Source organism: Centroberyx gerrardi, chromosome 13, assembly GCF_048128805.1.
Source record: "Centroberyx gerrardi isolate f3 chromosome 13, fCenGer3.hap1.cur.20231027, whole genome shotgun sequence".
Lineage (NCBI taxonomy): Eukaryota > Metazoa > Chordata > Actinopteri > Beryciformes > Berycidae > Centroberyx > Centroberyx gerrardi.
In genome coordinates, this window is record NC_136009.1 from 29,220,323 (window position 1) to 29,245,217 (window position 24,895).

General features: G+C 41.3%; 1 protein-coding gene across 2 annotated transcripts; it reads right to left on the reverse strand.

The window, feature by feature from the left end:
- Positions 1–243: 243 nt before the first annotated feature.
- On the reverse strand, positions 244–23,738 carry LOC139929932 (uncharacterized). Of its 2 annotated transcripts, XM_078287939.1 has the most exons (3): positions 23,716–23,738; positions 4,006–4,098; positions 244–3,046 (listed from the first exon to the last, which is right to left on the reverse strand). In XM_078287939.1, exon 3 carries the CDS (start codon positions 2,852–2,854, stop codon positions 1,211–1,213), a length of 1,644 nt encoding a protein of 547 aa, XP_078144065.1. In that variant the 5' UTR covers positions 2,855–3,046; positions 4,006–4,098; positions 23,716–23,738; the 3' UTR covers positions 244–1,210. The 2 variants fall into 2 exon arrangements, with proteins under 2 accessions (XP_078144065.1, XP_071779107.1); XM_071923006.2 differs by lacking the exon at positions 23,716–23,738 and having other exon boundaries at positions 4,006–4,116.
- Positions 23,739–24,895: the final 1,157 nt, after the last annotated feature.

Consider the following 24,895-nt stretch of genomic DNA (forward strand, 5'->3'; position numbering starts at 1 on the left):
AGGATTCTCTTGGCGGATCCAAATATCCAAGTTTTGTCTATTTTTTTCTCTCCCGTGTTTATCACAATATATTGCCTTAGCAACAGGTGAAAAACAGTTTGCCAGGATCCGTTTTGTAAATTTTATTTAGAAAATAAATCATTTTATTTTGTGTGTGTGTGTGTGTGTGTGTGTAGCATGGTTTTAAATAGACAGCCAACCAGAAGACATCAGATAACACTTTAGGCAGTAATTACATATCCATTTTTATTCATTATTCATCATTTAATAATTTCTCATATATTTCAGATTTTCAGATTCAGTAACAAAGAATATAATTTCACAATATAACAATAATCAATACAGTAATAAAACGATACTGTGTCACGTAATTATTAAAGTTTTATCTATTGTAACATTAAATCAGTGGCAGTCAACACCTTTCATGTCAGTTGTCATTAAAATTATATTAATTAACCTCATATGAAGGAAGGAAAACAAATGAGGTACAGAAGGAAAGAATCCTTCAAACTGAGCATGAGGCCTACGGTGCCTCAGATCGGAATGTGATGACAAAAAAAGCGTTATAGCGAATATTGTAAACTGGATGCAACACAAATAAGAAGACACTTGTGTAATAAAAGAAACACAAGAGGTAAATAACAAAAATGTTGGTAGCACTTTACATTATGGTACACAAATTACAGGGTAATTACTGCATAACTGGTAATTTCTGGTAATAACGATTAACTATTTCTAATTGTGTGTAACTTCTCGGTTAAATGCTGATAATTTCTGGTGATAAGTAATTATTAGCATGTTAACAATACCACATTAATGTAGTAAGTTGTGCAGTCATTACTGAATAATTACTCTACTCAATATTACACTGATTTTACTATTACTGTTACTATATTCTTTGGTGCAACAAGGTGATGAGATAGTTACTGATACATATTATGAAAGTATTAGATAACACCAGTGCAGTGCAGTGCCAAATTAAGTCAGGCTCGTACTGTAATGTACTGTATAGTGCTACCAAAATGTTTAGTATGCATACATGATTTTTTTTATATACCGGTATGATAAGTATATATGAAAAGGTAGCCTATATCTGAGGAAATCTGGCTCCAAACTACTATTTCTGTGCTGTTTCCATAACAGTGATAGCAGCTGGTACAAGCTGAGTTTTGACTCAAACTGGACAGACTCAGACACCAGTGGGTGGACTTTAGAGGAGTTTTTCTCCTCTGGCTACTTTAGCCATGGTCTCTGCTTTTTCTCTCATGGCTATCAGGGCCTGAACACGCTGCTTCCAGCCCGACTTGGCCTCAGATTTCTCTCCCTCAATGAGCAAGTCAATGTACTCTGGAGTGGAGAGCGGATTTGGCTTCAGTGCTATCTCTTTGAGTCTGTCTAAACACTTGGCTGACATCTCCATCAGGTTCACCACCTTAAGCTGCACACGATCATATTCACCCTCCAGCTTTGCAATCAAGTCCTGAACGGACATCTTGGCCTCTGTGGCTGTTTTAAACTTGTTTTTCAGCTCTTCCACTGTTCGTTTTTCTTTAACATTCTTATATTCCCAACAGTACTTCTGATTAAAATGTATTGTCCAGTGACATTTGCCTTGGCACTCAGTGCAGTTCCCATCTGGTCCAATTGCAGCGCAGCCATTCTTATCTGCATCATTTGGTATGCCACAGGGATAGTGACAGGTCATGTGACATTGCTGACAGTTGGTGATATAGTTTCCAGTTTGGGAAATATCAGTTTGAACAGGCTTTTTGACAGTAACTTCAAACTCAAACTTCTCATTTCTGCTGATCTCTGCCTCATGCTGCTGAAGAATTTGAGCTGTCTCTTTTATCTCCTCAAGCTTAGCAAGCCCAAGTTTAACCTGCTTCTGCAAATTTTCAACTGAATTTTCAAGCTGCTCTCGTTCCTTGAGGACCTGCTTTGTCATTGTCAAGCTTTTGGGGGTTATGACGTTCAAAGCAGCAAAGAAGTTCTTCATGCTTTTAGTACCCATGTCCCAAAACATTTGATCAAAGCTACCATCATCTTCATCATCATCACAACCTGTGTCGCTTTCTGCAGATGACTTGTTGCCTGCAAACAATGCTGAGTTGTTGAATTTGAAGTGAACTGGCAGACCTTTCTTTGTTTTAGGGCATGGGACCTCAGAGGCATTGATTGCCTCGAGAACTGGTGGGCACTGGCCGTCTGCGAATGTCACCAGAATCCTGATGTTCTCTGCCACATCTTTGCCAAAGATTGAGAGCACTGAGTCAAACACATATTTCTGTGTTGGTGTGAGTCGTGCTAAAGAGGCCTGAGCTACAAAACACACAGCGTCGATGTCACTGACACCGAGTTTAGCCGAGAAAAGATTACGCAGCTGCTCTGTGATCGTCTTGTCTCTTGCTATTCCTCTTGTGTCCCCAAAACCAGGTGTGTCAACAATGGTCAGAGAATACTCTATTTTAAACCCCTCTTGGTGGTTGATTTTGTACGCAGTGACTTCAGAAGTCTGGCTTTCAGCTTGGGACCTCACCTGTCCCTCATCAACTAACTTGAACCGATACGAATCTTCCCATGTGACACCGAGAACGTAATTGATCATCCCATTGATGAGAGTTGACTTGCCGGCCCCGGTTGCTCCGAGAACCATTATGGTGCGATTACATTTAGGGGAATCTTTCCCGAAAACGAAATGCTTGCACCCCTCTACATAAATTCTTTTCTCTTTCAGGGGAACTTTGTAAATTGGGAGGGGTCCTGCCTGAGGTTTTAGCAGTTTGCTTTTTGCTTTAACAGCATCAGCCAGCCGTTTGGGACCACTGAACGTTTCTGAAATGAAATTCATCATTGTGAGACTGGTTTATTCCCTGCAATTTGTAACTATAGCGCAAAATTTCAAAATCAGATGATACCGGGTCAAGCCTTCTGGAGAGGTCGGCTATTTCAAATGAGGATAAGGAAACTTAGATTTGTTGTCAGTCCAGTCAAATCTTGCTGTCGAGTGTTGCTTTTGGTCTTGTGGATTGCTCTCTGGTCCAATCTGCAACAAAAGAAAAGAACACAAAATTCAACCCTGTGTTCATACTGCATCTACTTCACAGTAGTACTGCAACTGTCACTAGAGACACTTCTTGCTATAGTTGGTGTTAGATAAATGGATGTTTGGTTACACAAAACACATCATGTGTTCACACTGCAAGCAACATGATCACCAAGTCAGCATCAGTCCATTCCTCTCCTCCAGATTGGAGCGACCAGGGAAACTCGGCTGATGTGTCAACGTTCAACAAGCTCGTCTCCACGGCTGAACTTTTCACCGTCATTGGCGAAACATTGTCGTAACATTATGAAAGGCAATGCCAAAGCAGAGAAAAGTACATAATTTGTCTGTTCAAAACTTTGTAGCTGCAGACTGCTGCATAGATGCAGTCGGAGCCTTTGGCCCCGCCCACAATCAGTCAGAATAGAGCGACACAGTCGCCCGCAGTGTGAACGCCCTGTCATGCCTCTCAAATGATAATTCCTTGTGTCTTATGATGGCTGAAAAGCAGGCGTAATTTGAATTTTCCTAATAACTCTTGCTGTGGGTGCGGTAATACCGCAGCACTGGTGTAGCAAACACGCAGTAAAAAAGTGGAACCTCTGTTTTAGCTGTAACGCATCTAAATAAGCAATCTGTTGTTAACATCCTGACCACATCTGCCCTGCTTACCCAGTCTAGTCTCTTTATATTTCTGTACATCAGTCTGTACAATTGTTACTTGTATAGACTTGCAAGCAGTCCATCGGTAAATCTGAATATTTAGTGAAGCACTTTTGCACACCCTGTAAATGCTCTTGCATAGGACTGTAAATTTATAAATCTGTCAATATCAAAATCTCCCTCATACCATGATTATCATACAAAGAATATATTCTAAGTTTCTGAAAGTCTACTTGAAATTCTCAAATATTATATACATGCAAAAAAAAAGCATCAGGAAATGAATTATAACGTACCTCTGTTGTGCGTTCTCACTCCAGTTTCCCTAACGTCACTTCCGTCTCGGGTGCCAAGCGCTGTTGTCATTTCAAAATTCGTCTCCAAAACTCCTAAAACACAAAAAGAACAACATGCTTTTAAAGCTCTATGTGATAACTTGGCACGTCAGCAGCTCCTCTGGTCAGAATTCACAACTGCACTGTTGATTTTACTGCCGTTGCACTTGACATCAGACAACAAACCAGCATGTGCTTATTGATCAGTAAACCCTGACACTGTAGGGAGCTTGGGATCAAACTGTTTGTCCACAGAAACACTCACAATACTGTAAGATGCTTGGGATAAAACGCTGCGTCAAAAGCTACACGGGCTAATAATAATAATGCATTTTATTTGTATAGCACTTTTCATTCATAGTGAATCTCAAAGTGCTACAGAGTTAAAAACATAAAAAAATGAAAACAAAGAAAAAAGAGATCGCTAACAAAAGTTAACACGAAAAAGCCTTCCTGAATAAAAAGGTTTTTAGGCCTATCTTAAAAGAGTCCAGGGTCTGCGCTGCCCTTAGATGGTTAGGAAGGCCGTTCCACAAGCGCGGTGCAGCTGAGCAGAAGGCCCGATCCCCCATGGTGCGGAGCTTGGTGCTGGGGGCCCGGAGGAGCAAGCTGTTGGTAGATCTGAGAGTGCGGGTGGAGGTTTGTGGGGTGATCAGTTCTTGTAGGTAGGGAGGCGCATGTCCGTTAATGCATTTGTAGGTGAGTAGCAGGACTTTGTAGTCGACCCTGAAGGAGACAGGGAGCCAGTGCAATGAAAGCAGAGTTGGTGTTATGTGTTCGTGTTTTCACGCTCTCATCAGGATCCTGGCAGCGCTGTTCTGAATATACTGGAGCTTCTGGATGCTCCTGCCAGGGATCCCGGTGAAGAGTGCATTGCAGTAGTCCAGTCTTGAGGAGATAAAAGCATGGACAAGCTTCTCTGCATCTGACAGGGTTAGAGTGGGGCGGAGTTTAGAAATGTTTTTGAGATGGTAGAAAGAGGTATAATATAGCTATGATGCTAACGCAGCCACAGTAGTTAGCAATATCGTCAGCGTCTGCTAACGTAGCACCAAGGAAACTATAGAAGAAGGAAGGGTCATTACGTCACGGTGTAGCGCGTGAACGCACATTGGTGCCAAGTGTGAAAACTTTCAGTGTGGCCGACATTGAGGTGAATGGGATCACCATCTCCTCGTTTATGACCAGTAATTTTAACAGGTTATTACCCCGGATGGCAGAATCATCGGCCATTTGTTGCATTGTTAACTAGCTAACATTTGATATATTGGTTGATGTATATTTCCTCAGATAGCTTGTATATTTTGCATTTATTTTGTGGATGTGGATCTAGTCATGTCTGTCCTTTTCGGATTTACCAGAAGAAATCAGTGTTAATTGTGTTTCCATTCATAATACTATTCATGTCCTTTTTTTGATCTACCAGAAGATATAATGGTGTTAATGTTTCCATTAATGATAACTAGTCATGTCTGTCCTTTTATGATTTACTAGAAGACATGGTGTTATGTTTCCATTAATGATAGGACTACATGTTAGTCATTTTCTGATTGGCCAAGACAAAATGTTAGTCATGTTGCCAATCATGATATTACTAGTCAGTGTGTTTTCTGATTGAACATAAGACAGCTGTAGGAAACAGGTTCATGGAAATTAATAGATCATTGACTGAGATGGGGAGGGGGTGCTGGCCTCCTTTTCTCCTAACAGCAGGTAGTATTGTACATGTATTTGATTATCAATAACTAACCAACCATCAAACTGTTAATGATATTTACAGTAATAATATTCAGGAGGGCTAACGTTAGCCAGCTTTCTTGATAATGTTTCCTATTATTGTCAGGAGGTGGCGATAATCACCAAATTTTATATGCCTATTTAAATCTGGACCTTTATCACTTTCCAGTACTTGTTACTTTGTTTAGCTAACATTAGCCAGCAATATCTCTGTTGACACGTCCAGTTTTTAAACCGTTAAAAACCGTTAACGTTAGTAAGAAATAATCCTCGTGAAGGTGTAAAAGAAACAGACAGGGTTTGAAGAACTTGCTTTATTTTTTCAGTCAGGGAGCTGCGGTGTTGGTGAGTGATAGCAAATGTTACAGCCTCTCTAGCGTTGTCATCATGACTTATGTGTGTGCTAGCTAATAATATACCGTATTTCCTCTAATAGTGGCCGGTAGTCAATTAAAAGCTGGGTCTCCGACACGAACAAATAAAGGCCGGCCTCAAATACAGGCCGGGGAAAAAAAACAAAGGAAACAAGACTAGGTCAAAACCTAGTATATGGCTGGACCGTGTCCGTCTCCTCTCTCCGCCGCTGCCTCTCCACCGCGCCCACGGCCCGAATTGATCCTCCCGATCCGAGCCCCGGACGCCCGGTGACGCATCGGTGTCGGGAACCCCGCCGAAATCTCGGCCGGATCACCGGGAACACATCGGCGCCCAGCTATCGGCACTGGTCGGAACCGTGCCCCCGGGAAACACCAGGAAGTGTCGGCAAGCCCTCGGCGCGCCGAAACCTCCATGCTTGTCTGTGTCTCTCTCTCCGCCGACAAAACAGAGGGCTGTCAGGCGCACTGAGCTCGCGCATATGCATCGATGCAAACAACGGTGGATACCGGTAAACTCCTGGTGCCTGTTTGTTTGCGGAAGTCTCTGGAGCGTGCCGTCGTCGATTACCGTAATTATCGTAATGCATCGCAGTAACAAAAAAAGTCTACCTAACGAACCCCAACAGAAGCAGATCAGAAAACAAGGAGGCTTCGTACTAAAATATGAGCAAATATACTTATCAAACAGAGGGAATTAGAAATAAAGGCCTGTCTCTAATATAAGCCTGCTTCCAATAAAGGCCTGGTACCCTCTGCAGTTGAGGTAAATAAAGGCCCGGGCCAATATTAGAGGAATTATGGTAGGCTAGATCAGTGGTCTTCAACCGGGGTCCGCGACCCCTAGGGGGTCCACGGAGGTACTGCAGGGGGTCCGCCAATTTTCGTCAAAATAATTTGCGAAAAATTTAAAAATGTATTTTAGACAAAAATAATAATATTGAGTAAACTCCAAGTATTAATAGGCAATAAGATACTTTTGACAAAAACGATTTACAAAAGGAATGATTCCCATGCAACCACGGTGCGTGATGCAGAGCCTACACGTGACCAACCGCCATTGAAAAAAATTAGCTGGCTTGCTAGCAAGCTAAGTGTTGGCTAAAACGCAGTTCGGTGCTAAAATAATTAATAACTAGCCTACTAGTAGGTTAATATGTGAAGTAGAATGGATCGCTTTGTAACAGTAACTAGGCCTCGAGCTCGGGATCCTACCTGCTCCTTCCACCTTCGAGACCACAGGTGATGGGGCTGCCCCAGCAGCACCTGCCCCAGTGGCAGAGGGTAAACGCAAAAGAGAGAAGTCCCGAAATATTCAGAAACCTACCTAAAGTTTGGATTTACCTTCAAAGAAACCGAAGGGATTGAATTGCCGGTGTGTGTTGTTTGTTCAGCGACGCTCTCAAACGAAAGCATGAAGCCATCAAAGCTGCAGCGACACTCGGAGAAGAATCACGGCCACTTGCAAGATAAAACACTAGAATACTTTCAGGCTCGTCTGAACTCTCTCCAATGCCAACAGACAATGATGAGAAAAACAGCGGAGAGCTTGCTTTGAAAGCCTCATATCAAGTTGCTCTTCGCATTGCTCAATGTAAAAAACCATATACAATTGCAGAAGATTTGATATTGCCCGTGGCCAGTGATATGTGCAAGACAATGTTTGGGAATGATGAATATGTAAATAAACTGAAGACTATCCCGTTGTCAGACACAACGATTGCTCTGCGAATTGGCGAAATGGCATCTGATGTGAGGGTGCAATTAATCAAGAAACTAAAATTGGCGGAGGCGTTTGCATTACAGTTGGATGAATCTGTGGACATGTCCAAAGACACACAGCTCTTGGCATTTGTGCGTTTTGTTGACCAAAACGAAATGTGTGAGGAATTTTTGTTTTGTAAGAAGCTTCCTGAACGCACAAGTTCTGAAATTTTCAAAGTGATTGATTACTTTTTCAGAGAAAATGACATAATCTGGGTAAAATGTGTTGCGATTTGTACTGACTGAAGCTATGACTGGTCAAAAAAGTGGACTGATTGCGCTTGTCAAAAAAGTCGCCCCACAAGTTCTGTGGACTCATTGCATGTTACACAGAGAATCTCTCGCTGCCAAAGAAATGAGCGCTGGATTTGCTGACGTTATGGACACTGTTGTGAAGGCTGTCAATTTTATTAAGAAGAGTGCCTTGCAAACGTGTCTCTTTGCTTCTCTCTGCGATGCTACGGGAGAGGAACACAACGCGCTCCTTTACCATTCTGAGGTCAGATGGCTTTCTCGTGGATCAGTATTGGCACGCGTGTCCGAGTTACGCACAGCTATCCACAAGTTTTTAGTTGGTCAAAACCACGCGGAGCTGGCTGCGGATTTCAATGACAATGTCTGGGTCACTAAACTGGCATATCTGGCAGACGTTTTCTCAGAGTTGAACAGACTGAACGGTTCTATGCAGGGCCGCAATACACATGCCATTCAGCTGTATGACAAGATGGAAGGCTTTCTGAAGAAAACAAAAAGATGGAGAGAGCGAATCAGGGGAGGTAACATTTCCATGTTTCCATCAATGGAGGAGTTGGCTGATTCTGCGGTGCTCTCGCCTGACGTGAAACGTGCAATTGTTGGACACTTGGAGGCACTCGAAAGTCAATTTGAAAAATACTTTTCTGAGGCTGAGTCCTGGAGAAGGGACAAGACATGGATACAATTTCCATTCAAACACAATGCATCGGACGGCTCAAACTTGACAGCCTCTGAGGAAGATCAGCTGATCGACCTATCCACAGACAGTACGCACAAGAATGTGTGTGAGTCAAGGCCTCTCATCCAGTTCTGGATCTATTGCCAGAAAGCCTTCCACCAGCTGACAGCAAAAGCAATGGTGAGCCTTTTGCCTTTTGCAACAACTTATCTTTGTGAAAGTGGATTCTCCTCCCTCACCTACCTGAAGAGGAAATACCGTTCAAGACTGCAGCCTGAGGATGATATGATGCTCTGCCAGACAACCTCCATCTCCCCCAGAAAGAAAAGCTGTGTGCCACTCACCAGGGTCAGTCATCTCACTGAGGTAGGCCTGTGTCATCCTGAAGCTAAAGTTAAGCTAAATGTTTCAGTGTAAAAAAAAAAAGTATAAGCCTCAATCTATAATAATCATAATAATAATCATCATCATCATCATCATCAATAATAATTATGTATAAACGTTTTAGCAACCGTAAGCATAATAACTGAGTATATAAATAGGTTAATAAGGGATTATAAATATGTTATTATAGGCCAGGTTTAAAATGCAACACAGTTTGTTTGTTTTTAATCTAGGGGGTCCCTGCTCTGTTTCTCTATTGACCAAGGGGTCCTTGGGCTGAAAATGGTTGAAGACCCCTGGGCTAGATGACTAGTACGAATGTAAATCACTGAGGCAAACTGCAAGGCATTATAGCATACGGTCAAGTCCTAGTTTGGCTTAAGGATATTTACCTAACTCTGATAGGCCATATCATTGAGTCCAGCCAGTTATAATCAGAGCCATTAATAAATTGATCTGGTTATAATTGCAGTCTGGTCAGTGATAATAGGTCGGCCTGCCCCGTTTGGTCATGTATCATGATGTAGCTATCTTGGACCAAACAGGGGCTTGAGTTGAGCTATATGCAGCTGCTGGACAGAGCCATGATCTGTTTGGAGACCAATAACAAGGAAAACGAACGCGCACATTTAGATAAAAAACATCAGTCAACATCACGTAATGTGTTTTTTTAATTTTGTGGAAGCATTTTTCAGTCAAAGGTGAAACAACACCGATATGATGGGTTATAGTGGGACTTGCCATGCCCGCCCCATTAACTTCAATAGAAGTGGCACTAAAGTCTGGCACCAATGCAAAATTCGAATGCTGTCACTACGACGTAATGACCCTTCCTTCTTTTACAGTTTCCTTGCGTAGCACCTGGATGTTATGTGAAACGCATCACTTCCTGTGTGACTCTACTGTTTCTATCAGTGCTCCAGTGTTCTATCAGCACACCGCCTCAGAATCAGCTGTTCAGTGTCTCATGTTATGTTGATGGTTTCCGTTGGAGCTTGGAAAGACAAACTGCAACACTAATTAAAAGTGAATGTTTTACCACAAAAAAGTCACATAGAGCATTAACAAACATTTGCAAGTCAGCAATGTTCAGCTTTTCTGTGTTAAGGTGGGTTAAGATCATCTTTATGATCATCATAAGGATCATCAAAAGTAGAAAAAAAAAGTTACCCATTACCCAGTTACATTTGACATTTACGTACAATGCCATCTATTAGTTTGCACTGGAGAGCAATACTTCACTGTGGGGGATATAAGGATATAAGGCTCCGTTCAGACTGCAGCTCAAAGTTTACAAATTCAGATTTCCCCTCTCATGTGACTCAGTTGGGCCTTGTTTCCCAAAAGCATCTTAAGGCTAAGATGACCGTAGTGTCCATCTTACGAAGCCTCTTTTCCATTTGTGAGGTGTTTCTGAAAAGCATCTTAACTTAACGCTTGACGCTCTTAAAATGATCGACTGCCTCTGAGCTGTCTTACAATGCTAAGTGCGTCTTGAGAAGGAAAACAATGCTCCACCATGTCACCTGCAGGGCTCGTGGCAACTTTTTAACTTGAGAGTTTAAAGTTTATTCGGCTGTTTTGATATTATTTACTAATTTATTTTCTTCTTATATGTTTTATTTCTTAGGCCTATATTTTTCCCACTAATGATCTCTGTAGGCTATAAAATGGATGGGTGTGGTGAAATAGTGTGGTGTGCTCCGAAAGAGGGGAACACTAAGTTATAATGATATAAAAATAAAAATAAAAAGTCTTTGGGTGCTGAGGGAACCGTGAAAGAGGAGACAAAACACCAAATGGGTGGCATCGGCGATTGCTGCAACTGGAGTGGTGAGCTTTTGGAGAAGGGACAGGGAGGGGAACAATTTAGTTTAGTTTAGTTTATTAAGTTTATTTGTCAGGGACCATGTGCAAAAGAGAACATTGATCTCAGAAAAGAGAAAAGATGCTTTGCACCATATTATAGCTATTTGCTAATTTCCATCTGCAGTCCCAGGGCAGGTCGACATAAAATACAGCACAAACAATACAATAAATTACAAAGTACATGTTAAAGTACAAAAAATCACATCTAGTCACATCACCACATTTCATACACACACTGCACAATATGTGAGATCACATTATGCTACTTTGAATAATAAATTAGTGGTAGCAAAGTAGTAGACTAATGTAGGCATGATTGGTTATTTACAATCCATTTCTTAGCTTTGCGTGAGAAAGTGTGGAGATCTGTACAGACTTTCAGGTCAGTGGGAAGTTTGTTCCACTCCTTTATGGCTTTAAATGAAAAGGAGGATTGAGCATAGGCAGAGCCTCTTTTGGGAACTCTACACTCCCCCTTGAGGTCGACCTCGTAGTCCTGCTGGTGTTCTCGGAGCAGACTTGGACAAAGATCTACAAGGGTGGGGGAGCGGCACTGTGGATTATTTTGAACACCATACGGATATCTGAATACATGATTGCATTTTCAAAGTTTAACATATTATATCGAGAGATTATGCGGCAGTGGTGATATTGTCGTGGTTTCCTGTCAAATATTTTCAGGGCTTGTTTATGAAGAGACTCAAGCGGCTTTAAGGTTGTCTTGTTTGCCTGAGACCAACATGACATACAGTAAGAAAAGTGAGAAAAAATCATTGCATTTAAAAAGATCTTAGATGCCTCAGTTGTAAGCGAATTTCTGATATGTCTAAAATTAGCTAGATTATATTTCGGTGTTTGGCTCATCGTTTTTATATACTTCTTAAAACTCAGTGTGGGATCCAAAATAACGCCTAAGTATTTGAACTCGTCAACATTTTTTATTTTTTGTCCATTTACAAAAATGTCGGGACAGTCACCATGTCTTTGTTTGTTAGAGAAATACATAGTCACTGTCTTTCCAACATTTAAGGTTAGACAGGAGTCATTTACACACAGGAGCTCTTGACCAGAGTGGAGACAGAGTGTGCCAAGGTTGGACTCAGGCTAAATGCCAAGAAAACCGAGGTTATCAACTACAACATCCTCCCGGACCATCCACCTCTAAAAACAACAGGAGGCACTGCTCTAAAAGAAGTCAATGACTTCAAATACTTGGGCTCATGGGTCAACTCGTCAGAGCAAGACCTTAAAGTGAGGAAGGCGCTCGCATGGAAGGCTCTGAACGGCATGGCCAGTGTGTGGAACTCCAACCTCCCCCGACATATCAAGCTCAGCTTCTTCTCTGCGACTGTAGAGTCTGTTCTCCTATATGGCTGTGAATGCTGGACCCTGAAGCCCACCCTGCAGACGTCCCTGGATGGGTGCTACACCAGAAGGCTGCGTGCAGTACTAAACATCGACCAGAACGAGCACGTTACCAACAAGCATCTGTATGGGGGGTTACCAAGGTTGAGTGAGAAGATAGCATTCAGGAGAATGAGGCTAGCCGGTCACTGCCAGAGACACCGGGAGCTCGCAGTCAGCAAACTGGTGCTGTGGGAGCCAACACATGGGCATCGATCACGAGGGCGTCCCACACCAACGTACGTGGACGTACTAAAGAAAGATGCAAGGGCGGAAAGTACTGGTGAGCTAGCCAGATGCATGGAGGATCGAGATGACTGGAAACGCCGCTGGAGGGCTCGTCTGAGGACGACCTAGAGAGAGGAGTCATTTAGCCACGTTGCAACTTTGTCCATAGCAAGTGAGAGTTTGGCAGCAACATGAGCTGCATCCTTGCCATGTGTATATAGGACTGTATCATCAGCGTACATCAAAATCTCCACTCCATCACATGCAGATGGGAGATCATTGATGTACAAGCTGAATAACAACGGTCCTAAAATGGAGCCTTGAGGTACTCCCATTGTGCAGGCTTTTGAAGGTGACAGGTCGTCATTAATCCGAACACATTGGGTACGACCTGATAAATATGATTTTATCCAGTTTTGTGTATGTAAGGAGAGTTTGTAATTAGACAGCTTGGAGAGGAGTATATGGTGGTTTACCGTATCAAAGGCCTTACGCAGGTCAAGAAAGACCGCTCCTGCCACCCCACCTTTGTCCAGATTGGCCTTGATGACCTCAATGAAGTAGCAACATGCTGTTTCGGTTGAATGTTTTGACCTGAACCCAAACTGCATAGGATGCAGCAGAGCTTCAGCGTCAAGATGAGCTACCAGCTGTTCTGCAGCCACTTTTTCAACAGCCTTCGATATGGCAGGAAGTATGCTGATAGGTCTATAGTTGCATACTTCCTGCCTATCTCCGGACTTGTATACCGGGGTTACAATGGCTCTCCTGAAATGACTGGTTTATTATTTGAGTAATTGAGGTTGGTAGGTCATTCCTATGCTTTTTTAAAAAGACAAGCCTATAGATGTCTTTGGCTCTGGAACATGACAGTGATGACAAAATTTTGTTGACCTTTGCCTCATTTGTAGGTTTCAGATTCAAGGAGTCTCCATCGTTGCTTAGGATTTGAGGAAGTTGGACTGGTGGAGAATTCACACCCAGTTCCAGGACAGAATTGATAAAATAATCACTAAAACTGTTAGCAATAGTCAAGCTATCAGCAACATGTGTTCCATTAGATTTAATCTGTATAGCCCCACATTTTGGACGCTCTTTTCCTGAGAGTTTGTCAATGGCTTTCCATAGTTTTTTGCTGTTTCCTTTTGCATCTCTAATTATTATGAGGAAGAAATATGCTTTGGCCTTCCTAAGCTGTGTTGTAACTTTATTCCTGAGGCCTTTATAAACCAAGCGATCAGTCTCCAATCCTGACTTTAAGGATTGTTTCAAGGCGGCATCTCTTTTCTTCATAAGGTGCCACAGTGCATCATTAAACCAAGGTAAGCTCCGCTTTGCATTGGATTTGCGGGGCATCGTCTTAGTAAATTTAGAGATGATTTGCTTAAATGTTGACATTAAATCATCACAGGCCTGCTCACAGTTTTTACCAGAAGTTGTATCACTCCATTTGGTTCTTTTAATTTCATTCTCAAAAGGTTCTAAATCTTTCCTTGGGATAAGTGAAATATGTGTTTTGCCTTCCATTTTGTTTTGATTTCTATATCGTGTCTTCGACAACTTTCTAGCCACTAAAGTGAGATTATGATCTGATAGACCAGTGATTAAGTTGTATGTTTTTGCAATACGCTTAATGCAATACAGCTTTATTTGCAAATTTCAAATCCAGTAAAGTTTTGGAAGACTTTGTTAATCTGGTTGGACCATTCACCATTTGATTCATCTGAAATTTAAGGGCAATATCCTTCTGTTTCTTTCTGCATGTGTTATCTAGCCAGTTTAAGTTAAAATCGCCCATGAGAAGGACTTCTTTACCATCACATTCTTTAAGAACATTAGATAGATGACCAAAGAACTCATCCTTTGCAGTTGGTGGTCGGTAAAGTACAATGACAACAAAAGCCATTTCAGGAGATAATGTAATGGTGACTCCAATACATTCCAAGATGTTATCAGGAATGTTAATTTGGTTGCATTGGATGCCTTCTTTGACAAAAATCATTACCCCGCCCCCTTTGCTGTGCGTTCTGTCTTTCCTATAGATATTATAACCTGGGACGTTAAAAACACCTTGTGGGGTAGTTGGAGTTAACCAGGTTTCAGAGAGACATAAATAATCAAGATTAGAGTCCATTAATAATTGTTCGAGTTGTTCAGATTTTGATACAACACTCCTTATATTTAAATGTCCGCCAAAGATTCCTTTAGGTTTCACTTTCGGGTCCCATAGCACTTTCGCATGGTTTGCAGTATTAGTATTTTAGTAGCGTGTTGTTTTTTAATCGCAGCATTCGTTATAATCCGTGGAGCATTTCCAGTTGGCCTGATATAAGGACCTGCAGTTAATCTATGTGTAGCATTGTCCAGTTTGTTTACATGTTTGATCGGAGTGTTAGGCTACCTTGTGGCGAGATATCAAATTGTAATCCCGCTGGAGAGAGTCGGTGGAGCTGGGAGTCAGGCGGTGCGGCGGCCTCAGGTAGAGTTGCGGCTCCGTGGGAAGCAGCGGTCTCGGGTAGGGTCGCAGCTCCGTGTGAGACAACAACTTCAGGTGGAATCGCAGCTCCATTGAAAACAGGTGCATGTTGAAGGGGATGAAACCAGGAGTTAGGCGGTGCGGCGGCAGATTGAAGTCCCTCACACCGGTTTTGCTGGAAATTTTCCAGTCCAGGATTGAGGTGGGCATCTCCACAGAGTAACAGGATGGTGCAGAAAAAGGTAGATAATCTCCGGTTGTCAGGAGCGGAGGCTCTCCCATCGTAGCGGCCGCGCTGTCGACATCGGGGCAAAGCTTGCCCACCGTCCAGGACAGCGGAGTATATGGTGTATTGACTCCACGAAACCAGGGGTGCGGCAATCTCATCCGGCAACTCGATTTGAGTCGAACGCATAGAGGCGGCTGACCAGCTTCCCCACAGAGGTAAGATTGTAACAATCAGTGGGCGCACGATTACGATCACAAAATGTGATAGCTCTTTAGATTTGATATTTCTTAAGTGAAATGTCCATGATTACCATTTTTTCAGAGTTTCAGCTAAAATGATTGGCGGTTTTCCAGTATATTTTTGGAAAGGTGAGACAGCAGCACCTGCCAGGCTGTGACAAACACCTGCCGCCATCTTAAGTTGTTCTAGAAAATGGAGAACTTTTCAAAAGAAATGTTCAATAACTTCTTGACATACAGTGAAACCAGTCATGCAGGCTATTGTGCGTCTGTTGTGATGCCGTCGCCCAGACCGCAATGTTGTGCGAACACCTGAACAGTGTGTCATTAAAAGTGACAGCTGTCTTGATCAGACAGCAAAAGCTTTGATATGAATCATCACTCAAGGGCAAGTATCTGGAGCAACGAGTTAAAAAAACAAAAACATAAAAACAAAAAAGAAGTAAATACTGTATGTCTGTTGCATTAAATGAGATAACAGTTGGCTGTAAGCTTTCTACAGGCGATTTAAATAATGTCTCTGTGGCGATTCTAGGCATTTAATTGTTTCTGTTGTGTATTTCATTTTTATTTAGTAGCCCTTGATGTATTTGCACAATATCACAAACTTACAGTTTGATTAATCCATTATTATGAAACCGAGTCAACAAACACCTCAACACCTTTCATACTGGCGTCACAGTGGCGTTAAGATACACTTAACTAACGTGGGCGCGCTCCTGCTCTAAGTGCTGCTTTGAGAAACGAACCTAGGTAATGAACGAGCCTTTGTAGGATCACACTTAAAAACACTCTTTACCTCTAAGAGCGATTGTTATTGGGAAACCAGGCCCTGATGAGATACAACAAAAGTTTATTTTTAGTAAGAGTACTTTAAGTATCCATAATAAAGCACATAACAAGGAATTGGTCTAAGGTTGATGACCAAATTAATTGTAAATGGAAAGATCTAGTAAATGAAATTTACACAATGGAAAGTCCATGTTTTTGAGGAAAGATGGGAAAAATGGGTATATAAAAGTATAGAACAAATGAGATGCACAGCAATCAGGTCTTTGTAAGAAATGCATTTGCAGGCCAACAAGCAAACTATTAAACTTTTCAAGTGAAGAATCTGGTGTTTACAGCGCAGATGAATTCCCACCCACACCCCCTCACCAGTTCTGCAGCACAAGCAGGCCCACAAATCCCCAGCCCTGCAACACGAGGTCTGCAAATCTCTTTGATGTACTCTGACATTTTATAAGTGAGTCAGTGCAGTAGTGAAAAACATTTTGTCCAACTAAGAAACATTTAAAAAGTATACTTTATTTCACTGACTTTGAGAAAATTATTCATATCAATGTCGCCGATTGCCCCATTTATTGTCTATGGAACAGCCCAAAAGTTAAGTTGGAGAGAGACTTTGAAAAGAAAAAAGAGAGTTCATATGTGATTAATTGATTCTCAACTCTGGTCCTGGGGACCAATACTAGTGCTAGTTTTCTATTCCATCAGGCACTTAAATTCATCTGGTTTTCCAGGTCTAAATAAGTTCCTCAGCATGGTTCGTGGCATTAGAATACCTGCATTGTTCATTTGAGGCTTAGCCCTATGTAGGCACCAGTGTTGGGGGTAATGCGTTACAGTAATCAGATTACTTTTTTGTGGTAATGAGTAACTTAACGCGTTAGTTTTTAAATTTATGTAATCAGTTATTAGTTACTTTATCAAAGTTACATTTCGCTACTTTTATTTTTCTTTCAAATGGTTAAATGTTTAGTTAGTGCAAATAATGTACGCTACATATGTTATTAAAAGCAGTCTGTGCAGCAGGCTGCCGGTGCGGTGGAGGCTTGTAGGTTCCGACTCGCTTTCAGAATGAACACAACAATAAACTGCAGAACTTGCACTAACTGTAAGTCGCTCTGGATAAGAACATCTGCTAAATGCCTAAATTGTAATTGTAATAATAATAAATGGTAAACTTTGCTGCTCAAAGTGTTGGATATTATGTATGAAGTAAAAACCAACAGATAACCATTTAAAACAAGGAAACAACAAAAGAGATAAAAAAAAATGGTGAGGGTAAAATAATAAGTAAAATAGTAATACAATAATCAAAATAAAATAAAGATAAAATATTAGAAAAAAAAAAGCCAGCTTAAAAAAGTGTGTTAGATATGCGCTCAGACCAGACACAGTTTTCTCTTAAAAACTCAATATAAAGATATTTAATTCTGGTGTTGAACAGTCAGTTCCTGTAGGTCAAAGGTCAAAGGCACCAGACCCTTTCAGAGTCAAAGCTTTGGTTTAAAGAGTAACTGCACAGTAAAATTTACCTGTTCCAGTGTGTTTGTGCTATAGTCAAACCCAATTTCCCCATATGTATCATTAAAGTTATACATTTTTACATAGACTTGCATTACACTAGCAGGAAGCTTGAAACCTCTTTTTTTAAAATCCAGATTCATTGATTTTTCAGATGCAGCACCATAGTGAATAACCTAAAATGTTCTTTATACATTTGTGGATAGCTTCATGTTGGTTTGTGCACCATGTGACATTTGTGACTCTCTCGATTTGTTCTCAGACTTTTTGTCCAATTCGTCTCTATCTATAGAAAAAAATCCAATTACTAGCTACACCAGCAGGTGGCGATATGCACACACAGAGGAGGTAGGATGCATGGCGCTCCTAGCTCCTCTTACATCAGCAGAGACTGGAAAGATAGTCCGGCTACCTGTCGATACAGCACAGGACACAACACGGAGCAGGACTGGAGACCGGCTTTAGACAGGAGGTGAGACAAAGTGGAGCATCTCTATTTAACCTAACGGTCGTGATTCAGACCGTGACTCCTCTGGTGAGTGTGCTATGCTTTCTATCGACATGAGCTAACATTAGCTAGCGTTAGCTGTGGTCATTGTGTACAAACTAACTCATGTTAGATAGGTACAGGTTCAGGTAGAGAGAGCTGTATTTGAGGCATGGATAGCAAATAATCGATGGTGACAACTGTCCCACGGCTAGGGGCTAGTCAAAATGAATCGTGATTTTGCTGGTTTTAACATTTCATAAATTAAACTAAATTAAATGAGGCTTGGATATGACACGTACCAATAGATTTCACTAACTACAACTAGTGTTACGAAATAGTTAAGTTGGTTAAATACCTTGTAAGCCAAGTTGCCATTGGTATGTTTGTGCTAGATTCACACTTGTGTACTGTGGACATTATAGTTATTCTAAAGTCATCGCTGTTTGAAGAGCCATACAGTGAAGTGTTTCCAGACAGCCAACACTGGGCTCTAACTGTGTTTTAGGGACAGCCAACACAGAGCTGGACGTCTCACCAAGTAGTCAACAAACTGCTTCTGATATCAACTAGCTGGTCATTTTTCCTGACTAGCTTACTGATGTAACCTAGTCTCCTACTGCTGTCCTGTCTCACTACTCTGTTAGTGTACTTCCTGATTATGAACAGCAAGAGTAAGTGCTGCTTGTAGTGTTACATGTTGTGTTGAGAGGAAAGTCTACCAGTTAATCCAATGATCTTGTACTGTTCAGTCTGTATTTTTAATCAGAAACATTTCTTCTCAAGGAAGGTGTCAGAGGATCAAGACCTGATCTGTAACTCAGCAAGAGACAATTTTCAGGGTTGGTCCATTGAGTTTTATTTCAGTAGAGAGATAACAGTTAATCAGAAAATGTCCCTGTTCATGGTATAATTAGGACACAGTGTCATATACTGTGTGTGAGTTGTTTATTATGAAATTGTGAGTGAGCGAGCCAGTGAGTAAGTGACAACCTGGATGCATGAAGTGGTTCACATTTGATAAAATCACCATAGGTCAAAGTATTCATAAAATGTTCACTTTCATAATCATGAAGCAGCTACAGTATTTATTTCTTGATTTCATCATCAAGAGAGCCTTGAGGGGAGAGCTGTTCATTTTCACAAATATAAACCGAGTTTTACACAATTATGGGAATTATATGAATTCTGGATTATCTCTCAGCTATTGCTGTCACGTTCTTCCCTTCCCAGAAAGTTGTTATTTCAGGTCACTCACTCAGGGACGGTTTGCATGGAGCCTGTGCGTTGGTGAGTTAATAAGGTTAGCCTACTTATTTACATAATTTTAATTACGATGCCCAACTACGACGCCCAAGAACGTCTGTATCCTATTGTTCCCACTAACGGCGGGCCATCAGGTGTATCTTGTTTTCCACGGCACAGCCGAGGGCATCAAGAGGCAGATTCAGGTCAGGCAGGCAGATGTTTGTCATCTCAGCAGCAGCTTGACCTCATCTCTCCTGTCCCAGCTGCTACCATCAGTGGACTCTGCCTGTTGTGTCCAAGCCACTATCAACACTGCGCTCAGTCTCCAAGCAGCTGCTACTGCTGGTTACAGCTCAGCCCCACCGGGTGGGTTTCTGTTCTGTGAGTTTGTGTCTGAAGGGTTGGATCAGATACGCAGCCGTTTACTTCAGTGAAACGGAGCCAGATCGGAGCCGCAACTTTCTATCGCAACTATTTCTGTCGGACGATGCAGCGGTCTGTTTCATATTTGAGCCATATAAATATATATAAATGCCAAGATCTTCACGGTACACCTTGAGTTGTGAAAAATATCGTGTACGTTACAGGGTAGAAAGGTACAATGTCATAAAAAATAGATAAGACAAGGTAAGAGACTAAAACAAATAGGAAATATAGCCGCAAGCGGCCATGAAACGGGTTCAAGCCTTTTCTGAACGGTACTAATGTCGCAAAAAAAATCAGTGTTCTGAGGACATTGTCCAAATATATCCCTTGATATATCTGCCAAGTTTCGTGATCATTGAACAAACGGGTGTGGAGTTATGGCCATTTTTGGCATTTGTGGCACCCCCTTCTGGTCAAATTGCACAAAATTCGGTATACATGTCAGAAATGCCAATCCAGACAAAGCTGAGAAGTTTGGGACTGATTTTGCAAATGGGTTTTGATTTACCAGCTATTACATGGTTATTACACCATAGGCCCCGCCCACTTTAACCAATGATGACAACACTTCTGGTTTTGACTTGTACAGCCTCGCTGAACATGTATACAAATTTCACGCAATTTCGTCTTCTGGATTAGGAGATACAGTTTTTTGGCATTTGTGGCGCCCCCTACTGTTCAATCTTAAAACAGCTTTGCACACAGGGTCATTGATGATATCTGAACATGTTCACCAAATTTCATGATGATTGGACAATCGGTCATGAAGTTATAACAATTTAGCTGACAGGCCACGCCCTCTCACAAATTTAAAAATTAATATCTTCAAAACGACAGTAGATATCAACAACCTTTTAACAACTTTTAATGTGATTAGTCTGTAGATGCTACTGACCGATTTTCGTGGTAATCGGTCAAACGGTGTAGGAGGAGATGTTAAAAATGTGTTTTTCAAATCTTTCAAAATATCTCAAAAACTTTCCAGGCGGACCTTGAGGTCAGCTGGACATGTGTACCAAGTTTCATGAAAATCGGACAAACGGTGTGGAAGTTATGGTCTTTAAAGTAAAACCCTTAACCCTTACAGTAACCCTAACCCTTTAATTATAGCGCCCCCTTCAGGCCGATTGGGAAACTATTTCTTGAGCAACAACTAGCCACCAATAACTGTCATTGGGCCAAATTTCATGTCTCTGCGATGTACCAGCTCACGGCAATTTGCGCCACGGCAGAAGAACAATAATAACAAACCAGCACAAAAACAATAGGCTTTACCCCTAATAACAAGGGATAAAGACCAGTCCTGGCAGAGACTGGAAAAGTGCCTTTGCGATATGCAATATGTAGACAACTATGCATGTACAAAAACTGAGTAACACTGAATAAAAATATAAATATAAATATAAATATACATATAGTATCAACATAAGATACTATCTATCCATGCCCCAGGTTGCAAGATACATGGTACCAAATGTACAGGTGTATATGTGTATATAAAACTCTGGCGTATATATATATATACATATATAATAATATAATAATAAACTTTATTTATATAGCACTTTTCTTAACAATGTTACAAAGTGCTTTACAAAAGAAAATAGAACCAGACAAGGCAGATAAAATGAGAATAAGGCCAAAGGGCTTGAGCACCGAGGAAGTAAGGACAATAAAATGAATAAGATCAAATAAATAGGAGCAGTAGAAACAGTATAAAATAGAAACAAAAACATATATCAAACATTTCCAAAGGCTTTCACAAAAAGAAAAGTTTTAAGAAGAGATTTAAAAGAAGCTAGAGAGTTAGTGTGTCTGAGTTCAGTAGGCAGAGAGTTCCATAGAGTGGGGGCTCTAATAGCAAAAGCCTGATCACCCTTTGTCACAAACTGTGACCTGGGAGTAACCAGCAGGGCTCCCTCCGCGGATCTTAATGGTCGAGAGGGCATATACCAAGTCAATAAATCAGAAATGTATTTCGGAGCAAGGCCATTTAAGGCCTTAAAAGTAAGCAATAAAATTTTAAAATCAATTCGAACACTAACAGGGAGCCAGTGTAGGGAGGTGAGCACAGGGGTGATGTGCTCATGCCCCCTTGTCCCGGTAACGGCCGAAATACATGGGACACGGACGCGACGCGTCACGTAGGCGGGGCGGAGAGGGTTTTTTACCTGCTACACAGACTCCGTCTTTGTAGCGTGTGGTTGAGTGCCAGCCGTGGTTTTCTGAGGAGATCAAGTTGAGTTTTGCCAAGTGATAATGCAGTTGGTTATGCAGGGTTTGGAAGTGTAGGCTATATTAACTGGTACTGAATTAATTAACTAGATCGTTTTAACTACAGGATCATGGATACACATTGATTTGATTGATTTATTTTAATGTGCAATGTAAAAACACCCACAAGGTTGCTCTGCTGCGTCACATTGCCTCTGGTACAATGAGGTATTTATTTTAATCATTTTTAAACAGATTGTACTCGTTTTTTACACAGTTCTATGGAGTTTTTACCTGTTTGAGGGCCGCGTAGCCGTGCGTAGAGGGGAAAAAATAGAGCAGACGCGCAAAAATAGAGGTGAGCCGCGCGATGCCCACGCGGGTGCGCGCGGCTTCCGTGGTCCGTGTAGCAGCTTCAGTTGATTATACTGGACACGCTCTGCTGCGGGCATTCTGCGGCAGACGTGTTGCGCCGCGTCCGTGTCCCGTGTATTTCGGCCGTAATGAGTCGAGCAGCAGCGTTTTGTACCAACTGGAGACGGTGGAGGGAGCCCTGGCTGATACCCGAGTAGAGTGCATTGCAATAATCGAGCCGAGAATAGATAAAAGCATGACATATGTACAGATGAGCAGTCATAAACTAGACCAGATACAATAAAACAGAAATAAAATAAACAGATGTAGATGCCACCATCAGTATTTTGCTATCTGTGGCTCACAGACAGCTCTCTACCTGAACTAACATGAGCTAGTTTGACGTGACAATCCACAAATGTGTCAAGACCACTTTACATGCAAAATTTAAAAAATGTGTCAATTTGGATACATTTCTAAAAAAAAAAAAAAAAGTTTTTATTTGAAATGAATATACATTTATTCAGAATAAGTTATGAATTTCTGCAAATTATTCAATATTTGTGTGTTTGGTTTGTGGATGGTGAAATATTTGTGCAACACACGTGTGGATTGTCTTCTGTGGGTTACGGTTATTTGAGTCCAATAAAAAATTATATAACTCGGGAGCCGATATTGTCGGTTTTATTTTTTTTGTAAAACAGATTTTATTTATTTTGATGGTGATTGATTGATGGTGATGATGATGATTTTATTGATCCCTCAATGCTTAATTTGATAACGGATACACAGGACATTCAGTAACTATCTGTAGGTTGCACTGACTGTGTAACAGTCATTGCACTCACAGATTAAAAACCGTTAAACTGATTTAGTTAAACTATGAGAAGCTGCAGGATTTGCAGATTACACAACACAAGTAAAGCATCGAGACTGCTGAATGCAACATTATATTCAAAAAACAGCATGAAATGTTAGAGAGAGAAGTACTTACAGGAGAAGAGTCAGTGATCCTGTGAACTGCAGTCTGGTTTCTGTCTTTATATAACCTGAAACTCTGGACTGACAGACTTCCTTCATGAGGAGGCGGCTCCAGTCTCTCCAGCTGAGGCTGATTTCTTGGAAACGGTGTGACTTCCCCCTGTACAGTGTGCACGGCTGATAATGCCTTCACACTGACCTGAAGAAAAACACAACAAACTAGACAGGATGTCAGGCCTTGATCAGACAGGACGCGATTTGTAGGCTTGAAAATGCAAGACACACCGCTCTGCCTGGATTTTGAGAAGCCGGCAGAAACGCTGAAAGGATCCTTTAGTCAAAGTCAGCTACTGTCACTTAGATAGCATAGCTAACGACATTAGCTAATATGCTTAGCTAACTAAAGAATAAAAAACAACTTATCATCCATTTTGATCCAAACCTGATGCCGTTTATTTTATCATGATATTCTCTCTTTGTGAAAACGTATAATTCAAGGTGGACAGAAACAGCTACTACCAACTTTTCCAACTGGACAGGAGAGAAAAGAATGATAGTGATGTAGGCTGCTCAAGATAATAAACGTGAGGCGCCTGGAGCACAAAAGCAAAAAAACAAAATATTATTACAGCAAAGCTACGAGCCAGACAGAACAAAGAACAATGCATAGCAAAGCTGCAGATTTCCTTCACAATTTCACTTTCAGTTTGCAGGGTCTTGTTTCTGGGAAATGGCCTGACTTGCTGTAAAGTGTTATTCCTCCAACCACAATTAAGTCGCTCCCCACCATCATGAAACTCACTGTTATCTCGTCTGCGGCTGAAAGCCTGCAAGGCTGAACAGGAAGAGGAGGGCAAAGAAAATAAATCTATAGAAATGACAAGTCGAAGAAAGAAACAGCCGTGTGTAGTTTGCACTTTAATATAGTTATACATGTGTCTATTTTGTGAATCTATAGTATTACTTTACTTGCAGTGCATAGTGATGCATTACAAGTCGAGGTCGAGGGTCAAAAAAATACTCTAATGTACAGAAATGGTGGAGAAGTAAGAGAGACTCAGGTTGAGGATTCAGTAAGGTAATGGCACATGGATTCAAGGGCGGATATTTCATTTCACTGTTGGGGGGACAATAAACAGAAAAATTTCTCAAGAGCAATTCCTGAAGGGGACACCAAAGGTGCCGCCAAAAGT

Bases quoted from the DNA above. Each gene is read 5' to 3' on its own strand.
- LOC139929932 (XM_078287939.1), bottom strand. From the start codon at position 2,854: ATGATGAATTTCATTTCAGAAACGTTCAGTGGTCCCAAACGGCTGGCT.